General features: G+C 38.2%; 1 protein-coding gene across 4 annotated transcripts in view; it reads right to left on the bottom strand.

Annotated features, from left to right (window-relative positions):
* Positions 1-14,389, bottom strand: part of JAKMIP2 (janus kinase and microtubule interacting protein 2) — a 307,935-nt gene that overhangs the window by 8,445 nt on the left and 285,101 nt on the right. For 2 of the 4 annotated variants that reach the window (XM_006874499.1, XM_006874498.1), the window contains exons 18-20: positions 13,132-13,335; positions 5,059-5,124; positions 1,267-1,337 (exon numbers count right to left, since the gene is read on the bottom strand). In XM_006874499.1, the coding sequence (XP_006874561.1) occupies positions 1,287-1,337; positions 5,059-5,124; positions 13,132-13,335 (321 nt within the window). In that variant the 3' untranslated portion in view covers positions 1,267-1,286. Of the gene's footprint in view, positions 1-1,266; positions 1,338-5,058; positions 5,125-13,131; positions 13,336-14,389 lie in introns of those variants that run through there. The other 2 variants (XM_006874496.1, XM_006874497.1) reach the window with 2 other exon arrangements.

The raw sequence follows: 14,389 nt of genomic DNA, 5'->3' as shown, positions 1-14,389 counted from the left end.
TATTTTTCAAAATGTTAAATTGCATGTGATCCTGCACAGACCATGACAAACAGATTTCGAATAGCAGCTAGACTTTTCCCATTTTAAATAATGCTATTGAGATACATGGTTTCTACTGCTGACTAGATATCAGAATCACTTGGCATGCTAGTTAGTTAAAAATATAGACTACTTTCTGTCCTCCACCTCTTTTACTTCCGTGTCTAGCAATCTGACTCACTGAGTCTACGGTAAGGCCTTAGGCAATGAATTTTTAATAGTATTGGGAAAGAACCTGTCCTAGGTTCCTTATCTGTGTATTTAGGACATGTGGACTTGGTAATTTCATAATAATAATACCTTTTTTCTTCTAACTTGATGTTGAATATAATTTAGAAAAAGCAAAGGCCCATGTTCATTTAATAGCCTGCTTTCCTGAGTTCTGATGAAAAGAGAAGGGAAGAAAGGATGACATTTTTAAAAAAGAGCTGTCATTATTAGCTTGTTAGAGTCACAGAATTTTCAAGTCGGAAGGTTATCACAGATATAGTCCTATGTTTTCATTTCTCAGCCGTAGACAGAACTCTTTGTGACAGAAGATGAAGATGCCAACACTGACATCCTAAGACACTGTGACCTCCCCAAATTGTTATAGCTACTTCAGTGGCACCTGTGAGAGGTGGGATGCAACCAGACCACTTGTCTTTCTGCGTATCACAAGTTTTCTGCCTTTGACAGGGTGCAGCTTTAACACTTTTCTAATGTTCTCTATAAGTGGAAAATATTTGAATTTTCCTTCTCTAACAGGTGTCTGCTTTACACAGGTCTTGGCTTTTAAAGGTTTTACTAAGGTAGGAATAAAAATGAAGACTAAGCCCAATTACTCTTTATGCTGCATATGGTGGTGGTGGTTATGTGCCGTGGAATTGCTTCTGACTCATAGCGACCCTGTACAGGGTTTCTGAGGCTGTACATCTTTACAGGAGCAGAAAGCCTCATCTTTCTCCTGTGTAACAGCTGGTAGTTTCAAACTGCTGAACTTGTGGCTCGAAGCCCGATTTGTTACCACTATGCTACCAGAGTTCTATATACTTCACAGTTACTTATGTTTTCAATAATTACTTAAATTGATTGCATCTGTTTAGTAGTTTAGGACATTTCAACAAACCCAATCAAGGTTTGTTTGTAGTTTTTTCTTTTCCCCCAAACATAGATATGGTAACAATATGCATCATCCTTCTCAAATACCTTTCAGAACCACACTTTGAGAAATAAATGGCATCTTACCTTTAAGAGGCACCTTGACATCAAGGCCATAGAATAAAGGCAAGAGAGAAGAACAAGAATAGAAACAGAAACTGCAGAAGAAAAAGAAGAAGATTATGTAAATCTAGATTTCTGGAGGGCCATTCAGGTAGTAAAAAAGCTTCACCTTTCCCACACTGATCAAGTCTGATCATTTCTCACCGACATCACCAACTATCATTTTGTTTATAACAATAACTACCATACATTTCTATTCAGGAAAAGCAATGCAGTAAATACCTGGTGTTTGACTAGCATTGAGTCATGCATTTTACAATTGCCAGGAGGTTCTTGTAGATAATTGGTCTAAATAGCTACTTTTATAGTTGACAATAATAAGCCCAGAGCGATAAATCTGTATTCTAAATTCACACAATTTCATGTGTGGAAGGATATTTCAAAAATCACAAAATGTGATCAGAGTGTGTACTTAATTACTCAATGCTATTATTGTTTTGGCAATGGAACAGGCTTTAGGATGAAGGCAAAGAAGGGAGAATATTAATATGGAGGGTTAACAGGATTAATTATTCATAGTGGTACATGTCTGAGAGGGAAAGAACACACTATTAGTAATGGCAATAGGAAACAGGTATACATTGGATCTGCCATGGATTACTGAGCAGGCCTGGCCATTCTAATGACATGAACTATGTTTCCATATCACTGGACACTTCAGAAGATGAATGCATGATGTTGTTCTAATTTATCATGCTTCTGAGATTGATGTCTCCTCATTGGCTTGTGGAAGTTTAAATGGAGTCCAATTTGTCTCTCTTCATCAAAGAGTCTTCACTAGAGAAGACATTATTTAACTGGACAGACAGACACATACTTTGGAGTAATGGTATAACCAAATGCACACTAATTATTATCCAGGCCACAGGTAAGATCAGTTTTTTAAAATATTATTTCCTTGTGGATTTATACTGAATGAATCGGTAAGTTTTTTCTCGCCTGGTTTTCACATCTCAATAACATTCTGTTGTATATTATAGTGCTGATTAAGGGCCATGAATGACATTCTTATATTGGGCATGTTATTTGCATATTTTCATTAATGTTGCTGCTTATTGGGCTCTTGGGTCACAATGGCTGAATTGTATAAACAGATTATAAACATGGTGCCTTGTATTGGTAACTATTCTATTATTCTGGAGAGTAGAAACTATTTTTCCCCCTCATTCTCTGGTGATATTCATTGATACTCCTTTAAAAAACACTCTTTTTGTTTTTATCTTCCGTTGAATGGGGTCTGAACAGCATCATCAATTTTCTGGGGCCTAACTGAGAAATCTGTACCTAGACCAAGAGGCAGTTGTTCGAACAGAGCATGGGAACACTGAATGTTTTAAAATTGGGAAAGGTGTGCGACAGGGTTGTGTTCTTTCACCATACTTGTTTAATTTGTATGTTGAGCAAATAATACGAGAAGCTGGGTTCTATGAAGAAAAACGTGGCATCAGGATTGGTGGAAGACTCATTAACAATCTGCGATATGCTGATGATACAATCTTGCTTGCTGAAAGTGAAAAGGACTTGCAACATATACTTATGAAGATCACAGAGCACAGCCTTCAATATGGATTACATATCAATGTTAAGAAAACAAAAATCCTCACCACTGGACCAATAAACAGCATTCTTATCAATGGAGAAGAGATTGAAGTTGTCAAGGGCTTCATTCTTCTTGGATCAACTGTCAACACTCGCGGAAGCAGCGGTCAAGAGATCAGACGACGTATTGCATTGGGCAAATCTGCTTCACAGGAACTTTGTAAAGTACTGAAGAGCAGAGATGTCAGCTTGAGGACTAAGGTGCACCTGACCCAAGCCATGGTATTTTCAATAACCTCATATGGATGCAAAAGCTGGACAGTGAATAAGGAAGATCGTAGAAGAATTGATGCCTTTGAATTGTGGTGTTGGAGGAGAATACTGAAAGTGCCGTGGACTGCCAAAAGAACCAATAGATCTGTTTTGGAAGAAGTACAACCAGAGTGCTCCTTGGAGACCAAGATGGCTAAGCTTCATCTCTCCTACTTTGGACACATTGTCCGGAGAGAACAGTTGCTGGAGAAGGATGTCATGCTGGGTAAGGTGGAGGGTCAGAGAAAAAGAGGAAGACCCCCAACGAGATGGATCAGCCAGGTGGCATCATTGATGGCGTCAAGTGTGGCAGTGGTAGTGAGGTTGGTCCAGGATCGGACATTGTTTCATTCTGCTGTGCATGGCGAGGCTATGAGTCGGTTCTGACTCGATGGCACCTGACAACAACAACAACAACTGCCTTAACTGTAGATTTCCTCTCTGAATTGGGTTGCTGAATGAATGAGCAGAGAGTGGCTGGCACCATGAGTTGGCCTCAAAAATATGGAAAATGTAAAACATGAGGTGTGTCCTTCAACAACAAAGGAAGCCGTGGTAGCAAGACCTGCCTTCTGTGGATCTGTCTCCCTGACAAATACTGGGAAATGAGGCTCAGTCCATAGTTTATTGTTTATGACCCATTCAATACCGCACAAGGGAGTAGCACACTTCTGAAATGAAGGAAATCTAAACTTAGTATTTCTCAGTAGAATTGTCCTTTAGAGTTGAAAAGAGTTTAAATTACACTCTTTAATTTGACTCAGATTTGATGTTTCCTAATTTTCACAGAAGTGATCTCATTTGTTACTCTATGGAAGCAATGAGAGCCGGTGAAGACAAGTGTTATCTTTCTTATTTTATAGATGTAGCTTAGGCATAAAGGATGAAGTCACTTATCCAGGGTCAAATAAGTACCTACAAATCCAGCCTGTATAAGACGCTCCCTCAGGAGCTGCCTAGTGGATCTCACCAACTTCTTCTAATGTCATATAGATGGATAACTATGGAATCAAATTCTGAAAATGACAAATGGTTTCCTGTTTTCTTTTTGGATGTCTACGGAAGATACTGCAAAACAGTTACATGTATTTTCAACATGGTGATTCGGGTAACTCCTTTCAGTCAATTAGACAGGGATTCCAGAGAAAACTCTTTTGCCATTCTTGCTGTGTTTCGTAACATGGTGCTCCCAGCATCCTGGAAATGATAATTCCTTGTTGTGTAAGACTGTTCAGCTCATTGCAGGATGTTTACCCCTGTCTGATCTTGGCACCTTTCTCCAACAATTCCAAAAGTCCCCTTTAATAATTATTATTTTAGAATTGCTCTGTTAGATGGCACACAACAACGGTATATCCAAAAAGTTTGTTGCATGACTTGAAAAAAGCAAGTTATTCTTTCAGACCACTGGAGAAATAACTGGAGACAACAATTACATAATTACAATGTGCCATGAAATTACTTCTCAGGTGAAACTGGAGTAAGTGTTTAGTGCTTTTCACAAAAGCACAGGAAGAAACAGCTTTTGTGAATCATAACAGGAAGGAATTTTTTTTAATGGTACTAAAAAGGTTTTAAAAAGGAAAGCGTCGTATAGAGTAAGATAAAAGAAAAAAAAAGAAACCTTTGGGAATGAAATGAAAATGAGGAAGGGGAAATGAGGCAATAAAACACGTATAGAAAAGAAAAATCAATACAGAGGGCAAAAGAACCAAGTCCGGATGGCAAATCTATGATCAGAATCCAGGTACCTGACTAACCGTGAATTGTGAATTTATGTAACTACAAAGGGATAAGTAAGACACACAACTGTGAACACAGAAAGAAACACATTCAGCAAAATCAATATTATATTCTGATAAAACAGATATAAAGATTAACATAACTATTCAACTTAGCACATACCTTTTCCTCTAAGTCCTTTATTTGTCTTTTCTGGATGTCTGTTTTATCTTCTAAGTCTCTAATTCTCTAAAGAAAGGAAGAAAAACAAGACAGCATTAGTGTACAAAAAATCATTCACTAACCTGGAACACAAAACTTTCCATTAAAAACATTAACATTCGTACCATCAGATGGAAACATCACATACAGGTAGCCCCTGACTTATGATAAGCTTCCATGCTAATGACTCCACCATTAAGTAGGTTCTGACATGAATAAGTTGGATGCTGTTGTTAACTGCTGTGGAGTCGGTTCTGACTCATAGTGACCCTGTTTCCGAGAAGTGGCTGATGAGTTTGAACTACCAGGCTTGTGGCTTGTAGTACAGTGCTGATCCTACAGCATCACACCATGACTCCAAATAAGTTTGATACCTCACCAAAAAAATGTTTTTCTTCATTATGTTCTTTTGTTATCAACCTCTATAAATTTGATCTTTATTTGTTTTGGGATGGTTGACATTTTATATATAAACTTACAGATATATCTTAATATGCAAATACATAAAAACAACAAATCATAAAAATTTATGATCCGACAATGAAGAACAGTTGGATGATCCTGGCAATTTATCAGTTCTAGCAGGTTCTGGATCATCTATATTATCTCTGGGAAAGGAGATTGTGTTTCTAGTTAGAATATTGGTACAATGTGTCTGGGTGGTCCTTGTCCTCTTCTCTTTATTTTATGGTAACATATTTTCCTGAAGCCAATTGACTTTAGTGAAATAATAAAAACCTGTTTCCAAGTTTTCAAGCAACTGAAGTCTCTGCTTTAGTTTAGGAAAAACTTCAGCTACTCCTTTCACTGTAAAGTATTTTAACAACTTCTCTCCTTCATTTTCCTCATGATTTCTTTCTTCTTCAGCATTTCTTTCCACTTAAAAATGCAGTAAATCCTGATCTATCAATCCCCTTCTTTGTGATCTATGAGCTATTCCACATTGGTGGTATCAAGTTCTAAATTCAGTGCTCATCTTATATGGACAATTTTTCTCAACAATCTCATTCATCATATTATCCTGCTCAAACACTTGGAGAGTTTTCACATAACTTAGCAACTTTTCTTCCCCATATCTCCTGTAGATATTTTCTCAAGAAGATAAAATATTCTGGAAAGACTGAAGAATATTGTAAATTCTTCAATAAATCATGTAATATTACTACTGTACTACCATCTATTACAGTTATTGCATGAGCAAATGTAGTCCATAGGTAGTATGCCTTAAAGGTCATGATTATACCTTGATCTACAGTCTGAATCACAGCTACTGAATTGGGAGGTAGATACAACATGTTCACATTTTAATTTAGATCATCTATGCGAGGAGAGGAATCCTGGTGTGGTACTGCAGGAGGAATGCAATGTCAGTTTGAACCATAAGGTGGTGGTAAAAATCCACCAGCTGCTCTTCGGAAACCCAATACAGCATTGCTCTGGGTCAGAACTGGCTTGAAGGCACTTAACAACAACAACATGGGAGGAGGATGTCCTGTGCATCACCAGGTAATGACTTTGGAGCTTATGTACAATTTGACTGTGTACTGAGTTGAACATTGCCTAGCTTTCCTATCTTCATTATGTCTCCCAAAATTGACATCAATTGCACTGTAGACCAGGCCAGAGTCTGCTATGCAACAATTTTTTGAAAGTAAACATGGAATATCTAAGAATGATAACATGCGCAAATATGTGCTGCAACATTGGATGTAATATTCACATAAATTATTCATGATAAGAGATACAAAACCAGAAACAAAGTAGACAGTTCTAAGTGTGGTTCATCATAAATCAGGGATTATTGTTATTAAGTGTCGTGGAGTCAGTTCTGACTTACAGCAACCCTGTATAGGATTTCCAATGCTTTCAGAATCATTGTCGGTGCAGAAAGCCTCATCTTTCTCCTGAGGAGTGACAGGTGGGCTTGAACTGCAACCTTGTGGGTCACAGTCCAGTGTTTATTGTATAGAGCCAAAGTACTCCCCTAAGTCAGTTTTATGTGGATATATTTTTCTTTACCTAGAAGACAGTTGCATGTTTTAAATGGAAAATCACTGTCACTGATTATAATTTTTACAAAAATTTGCTGCGCTTCTATCTAGACCTATCCTTTCCCCAAGAAAGAGATATAGTCCCCACCCCATTGTCCTTAAGCTTCATGTGAGATGTGGAAAGACCACAGAAAAATATAAATGTGTATTTGGGAGTAGAATTCTTTACTTTAATGAAAAAAAGATCTCTCTGAAGATACCTATGTAGTGCAAATGATAAGAAGAAAGCAGTCACACAAAGATCTTGGCAAAGTGTTCTGAAAAACAGGGATAGCAAAGACTTAGTCCCAATAATGAGACTAAGTTTGAAATCTTCAAAGATTAGAGAAAAGAGGGCAGTACCACAGGAATATAGAGAGTGAGGATGATCGGAGGTGAGACAGACAGACAAGATAGGGCCAGGTGATATAGGGTCTTAAAAAGCAAGCTAACTCTTTCCTCTTCTGCTTCCCCATCCCCTTAAAACTCAGTACTGTTTTGATGAGTTTATCTTTTAGGAGTTCACACTAACTGCTGTTCATAGATGTAGGTCGGACAAGATTAGAAGCAGGGAGAACCATTCAAAACTACCAAAAGTCCTGATAAGAGTTGATGACGTGGTGTATTTGATAGCAATTGAAAGCAGTCTACTTTTAAGATTAAAGCCTCGGAAACCTTAGGGAGCAGCTCTCCTCTGAAAGGTCACTGTGAGGTCACTATGAGTCAGAATCTACTCAGTGTCAGTAGGGGAGTTAACATGCTCAAATCTCTTTAAATATTAGAAACTGGTGATGCAGTTGTACATTGTTTTTGCCAATGTGCCCATTTTTTACCTCATTTTATTATTCCCTGTGTTTTTAATCTTGTCTGTCAATCTGAATCTGATAGCTCACTGAGATTAGAAACTAATTGATGTTTCACATCAATTATATCTAGCAGAGTCCTGAATGAATAAGGAGGTGCCCAATAAGCACAGATCTGACTGTGGAGTATGTAATACAATAATTTAACACATTGATGATTTGCTCAATAGAATACTTGCTTCCTGGTGTGGCACTGCAGTATAAGTACTGCACTGGAAGGTGTGTTTAAACTGTAAAGTCGGTGGTTCAGAATCTCAATCTCTTCAAAGCACACCATCTTTCCTGCACAAACCTCAGTCTCCCAACTATTGGCATTTTGGGGTAGATATTTCTTCTCTGTGAGGTGTATTGTAGCCTGTTTAGCAGTATCTATGGCTTAAAAGTGCTGTCGAGTTGATTCTGACTCATAGTGACCCTGTATAGGGTTCCATGCCCGTAAATCTTTGTGGGAGCAGAAAGCCTTACCTTTCTCCTGTGGACTGGCTAGTGGTTTTGAACACAGACTTTGTGATCTGCAGTCCAGTGTTTATCCTGTAGAGTCACTGTGCTCCCTAAGCTGTCACACCAGTTCTAATGAGATTTGATGGTGGTTGTTAAGTGCTGTCGAGATGTTTCTGACTCATAGTGACCCTGTATAGGGTTTCTGAGGAGCTGCTGGTGATCTTGAACTACTGACCTTGCAGTTCAAACAGACCTTGCAGTCCAGCGCATTAACCTACAGTACAATACCAGAATGAAAGATGACAATTAAAAGTGCAAATGGTTCATGTTCAACCATTTCAAGAGGTAGCACATGATCAAGAGCCAATGATACTGAAGGAGGAAGTCTAAGGTGCATTGAAGGAATTGGCAAAGAACAAGGCACCAGGAATTTATGAAATAAAAATTGAAATCTTTCAAGAAAGTGAGGCGGCACAGGAGGCACTCACTCATCTCTGCCTAGAAATTTGGAAGACAACTATCTGGCCGACTGAGTGGAAGAGATCCATATTTGTGCCCATTCCAAAGAGAGGTGACCCAATGGGATGCGGCAGCTCTGGAGTCACTCACTCATCTACGCCAACAAATTTGGAAGACAGCTACCTAACCAACAGATTGTAAGAGATGTGCTCATACCAAAGAGAGGCGACCCAAAGGAATGTGGAAATCATCTGAGGATATCATTAATAGCACATGCCAGTAAAATGTTGCTAAAGATAATTCAAAAACTGCTAGAACAGTACATTACAGGGAACTGACAGAGGTTCAAGCCAGATTCAGACAGACAAGGGCTATCATTGCTGACATATGATGGATCTTGGCTGATAGCAGAGAATGCCAAACAGATGTTTACCTGTGTTTTATTGACTACGCAAAGGCTTATTACGTGTGGATCATGACAATCTATGGACATTATTGCAGAGAATGAACATTCCAGAACACTTAATTGTGCTCATGAGGAAGCTATTCAAGAGGCATGCATTCAAACAGAATAAGAGAACATTGAATGGTTTAAAGGTAGGAAAGGTGTGCACTAGGGTTGTATTCTTTCAGCATACTTATTCTATCTGTACACTGAGCAAATAATCTGAGAAGCTGGATTATATGAAGAACACCACATCAGGATTGGAAGATGGCTCATTAACAACCTGTGATATGCAGATGTTACAACCTTGCTTGCTAAAAGCAAAGAGGACATGAAATATTTACTGGTGATGATCAAAGACCACAGCCTTCAGTATGGGTTGTAGCACAATGTAAAGAAAACAAAAATCCTCACCACTGGATCAATAAATAATATCATGATAAATGGAGAAAAGATTGAAGTTGTCAGAGACTTCATTTTGCTTGGATCCACCATCAACACTCATACAACAGTAGTCAAAAAATTGAACACCATATTGCATTAGACAGATCTGCTGCACAAGACTTCTTTAAAGTGGTCAAGTGTGCAGATATCACTGACCCTAGCATGGCATTTTCAATAGCCTCATATACATATGAAAGTTGGATAATGGATAAAGAGGACTATAGAAGAGCTGATGCAATTGAGTTACGGTGTTGGAGGAGTATATTAAAAGTACCATGGACTTCCAAAGGAACAAACAAATCTGTGTTGTAAGAAGTACAACCAGAATGCTCCTTGGAAGCCAGGATGGCCAGACTCCCTCTCTCATACTTTGGACATTATTAGGAGAGACCTGTCCTTGGAGATGGACATCATACTTGGTAAACTGAAGTGTCCGCATAAAAGTGGAAGATTCCCAAGGAATTGTATTGGCACAGAGACAGCAGCAATGTCCTCAAGTATAACAACGGTTTTGACATTAGCACAGGACTGGGCAATTTCATTCTGTTGCTCATAGGGACACTATGAGTTGGAAACAACTCGATGGCACCTAAGAACAGCAGTAATGATGAAGGGCCTGAAGAGACCTACAAAGGTCTTAACTAGAAATGAAGCTTTTGAGCAGAAATATAACATGAAGAAAGAGGAGATAAATCTGTAATGGTCTGCATGACAACCAAAAACAGGACAGGTGAAGTTTATCCCACAACTGCTTCCCAACAGTACACTCTATATGCTTTTCTTGTTCCACATATGGAATTATGTCATAATTTGTCTTCTTTGTCTTCATTGGATCCTAAGCATTGTGAGGCAGGATCTATTGATGAGTTCTGTATGTTCAGCATGGAATGAAACACACAGGAAACGGCATTGAAGTGTTTCATTGAATGAATGTGTAGACGATGAGGTCGAGTTTCCTCAGACAACATTTGGCAGCACTGGAAGCCACTGTAGTAATAAGGGATCCTGAGCATTTTTAGGGTGACACGTGAACATAGGATAGACCCATTTCAAAAGTAATTTAGGAAAAATGCCAGCTGGACATGGCGCTACATTAACTATTGGAGGGTAAAGTCAGAAGACGCCAGTGTTTCTGGCTTTAAGTGATTAGGATTACTATAAATTGGATGTGAAGTGATGGCCCATAAAAATAAGAAGGCAGGAAGGGAGGAGGGAGGTACGGATAAAAATGCATATTTATGTTTCATTTGAGTTTATTCGGAGCCATATAAATAAAAATGTCTACTGGTTAGTGATATGCTCTAGAATGTGGCACTGTAGGATAAGTACAAGACTACTAGCCACAAGGTCAATGGTTCAAAACCACCAGCCCCTCCTCGGAAACCCTACACAGGGTTGCTATAAGTTGGAACCAACTCCATGGCACTTAAACAATAGCAACAAACATATTCCAGAAGTCAGTGCCTTCTGGAATAATTCTATCAAATTAAGCCACTGAATGAAAAGGCAGGGGGATGCAAAAGAGAGAACTGAGATAAAGAATATTTTAATGAATATTTGTTTGTGACAGAGACAATGTCAGTAGAACTCAGAGAGGTTTGGAAATATCATATGCCTATCAACTCAGACTGAATATCTTAAAACACAACAAAACAACCCAACAAACAGTACCAAGACCTTTAGGAGTGATACGCCTTAGTTAACTAGTTAAAGAGAGACTCAGAAGTGCTAACAAGGCTTTAAGCATAAATAAATTGAGATAATTCTGTGCTCATCTAAGAAGGAAACACTTCCGTGGTGTCATAACATGACTCCCAGTTTGCTGAGATAAACTAGTAAGCACTATTTCAGCAAAATAACTTTTTGTAGAGAGTTACTTTCAACCTCTGATAGAAGAAAAGGGTCCCTGAAGTAATGAAATGATGCCATAGAAACTACCCTTGTTGTTGTTGTTAAGTGCTGTCAAGTCAGTTCCAACTCATAGCAACCCTATAGAATTTCCAAACACCAGCTAGAAGGTTTGAATGATCAACCTTGTGATTCATTGTCCAGTGCTGATCCTACAGCACCATACCGGGAGTCCAGAGAGACTATCATTAGAGACCTTAACAATTCTTTCCATGGGATAAAAATCTGAAGTTTCGTGCTGGATTCCAAATGGTTGTTAATATAAAAAAGCATACATTGGCATCTCTGAGACAAACTGCCTCAAAGTTCCCTGCTAACTCTGATGATCTGTTCACCTGTGGAAACCCAAAAACCTCTTGGATGCATCTGAAGCACGTTATCACGTTTCTCATGAACGTTCTTAGCGGTGTTCTTAAATAACCCCTGTTCCTTTTCTACTCATTTGGTCTCTGATATCACCTGATCAGTAACTCTTGTATAGCCCATCTGAAGTTTGTATTAGTTGCTTCTTATAACTTTTGAGGACCAAATACTACACTCTGACAATTTTAATTCTGAAACTCTTAGGGAATTGCCTTTTGACTAGGGTTAAGTCCTCACCTATCAAGCTATGGCATGATAACATTTTTCAAATGGCTAAAAATTAATATTGGGTGTCTGTTTTGAGCCTTCCTGATCTAACTGAATCACAAAAGTCATAGATGACCCTAGCGACATATGGCAGTGTGGCTTTGGAGTCAGGAAGACCTGGGTTGTAATCCTGGCTCTGTTACTTACTATCTGTGTCTTCCTGGACAAATCACTTAGGCATTCATATCCTCATTATCATTATCTCCAAAACTGGGATAATAAGAATACTTATTCCATAAGGCTATTGTGAAGGTTAACTTGAAATGATGTAAGAACAGACCTTAGTTTAATTATAGACATAGTAAGTAAACAGCAATTTCCAGCCTTTGTAGCTGTTGCTATTCATCCTAGAGATAAAGAAAAAGGCTTTTGTTCTTGTTTACCCTATTCAAGTTTTTTATTAGACTAGGTTATCTATCGACTGGGATGAGTAATCAAAAGGAATCATTACTTCTTCCCTGGAAAGAAGCCTGCTTCCCTGAATATGGATGATACTTAAGTTCTATGAGATTGAAGGTAATTTCATCACAAGGTAGCTCTACAATATGCAATATGTCTCTGAAACACCAGCATTCTCAAGATGGAGTCATCACAAAATTTTCATCTTGTATCTGAGTGAAGGTTATTGGTGAAGAAGCAAAACAAATGTTATTTATTTTATTCTCCAAAAGAGCATACAATATATCACACGTTCTCCAGGAGATGTTGGTACATTGTACTTAGTATGTTGTGCTAAGTCCAATTTACTTAGCACTAACCCTATGTAGTTAACAACAACAACAACCCTATGCAGACATAATGACTCAGTTCTCACCTGATGGGCTTGCTGTAAGAGTTCCATTCGCTCCTGAAGAATCTGACAGTCGTATTCTCTGCTCTTTCTCAGCATCTGCCGCCGTAACTTTTCTACCGCTGTTCTTAGCTCCTCTTGCTGCTTTTCACTTAGTAGTTCACCAAACTTGATGACAGTTTCTTGCTGCAGAGCATTGTACAAAGTGGCTTCTAGTTCCTGGATTCTCTGGCAAACAGAATTATAAAGGTCAAATGTTGGCACTTAATAGAATTTCTATGTGATATGAATATTGCATATATATATATATATGTACATGGTAATGTATGCATTAATTGATTCTTACAGATCTTTCAATAGAAGACATTTCAAAGGTTATGCAGCCTAAATATCTTTCTGATAGCTCTCCTTTATAATATGCATCAGGGTCATCCAGCAAATATATGAACTTCCCCAGTGATGGAAATTTGTTCTGTTCCTTGAGATGCTATTCATTTCACACACCTTTCATTCTTAGAAAATCCTTATTTTGTTATGAAAACCATATATAATTTTATTCTGAAACGTAGCTGAGCGTAAGTTTGTTCTCACTTCGGTTTGACAGCCCTTCAGGTATTTGAAGCCACTCATCATGGTGGTCACACTTCTCGGAATAACTACTGAGAAAGAGATCTAAGCTGAGATAAAATACATTAAATTGGAACTATACTCCACGCACACACAAAATGCCACTCTCTTCCATATGACAAGCCACTGGATTGAGAATGGCTTTATGGTGTCCATACATTTCATGGAAATAAAAATGGAAAACTATGATCTAAAAAAAAATGACTTAGTTTTTATAAGTGGGTCTGCTTTTTATATGCTAAAATTTATTAGCTATTAAAGGCCTCCCTGAATCTTTTCTTTTGGATGGTCAGCTGCCCTTCAAGTGGCCACAGACAAGACAGATTTCTAGTCCTCTCCCTAAACCATTTTCTGTTTATTTTAAATATGGTTCAATTATAGAACGCATGACAGATTTCTACAAAACCAATGATCTTTTCATTTCAAATACCTTATTTAAACAGCATAAGTGATGACTAAACACATGGACCTCACCAGATGGAATACATAGAAATCAACCTGAATACATCTGAGGAAAGAGAGGATGGAAAAGCTCCATATCAACATTCAAAACAAGGCCAGGGGAAGACTGTGGAACAGACCATCAATTGCTCATATGCAAATTCAAACTGAAGCTGAAGAAAATGAAAACAAGTCCACGAGAGCCAAAATATGA

The sequence above is a fragment of the Chrysochloris asiatica genome, unplaced genomic scaffold (genome assembly GCF_000296735.1).
Source record: "Chrysochloris asiatica unplaced genomic scaffold, ChrAsi1.0 scaffold00280, whole genome shotgun sequence".
NCBI lineage: Eukaryota > Metazoa > Chordata > Mammalia > Afrosoricida > Chrysochloridae > Chrysochloris > Chrysochloris asiatica.
This window is presented reverse-complemented; position numbering and strand designations above follow the sequence as displayed.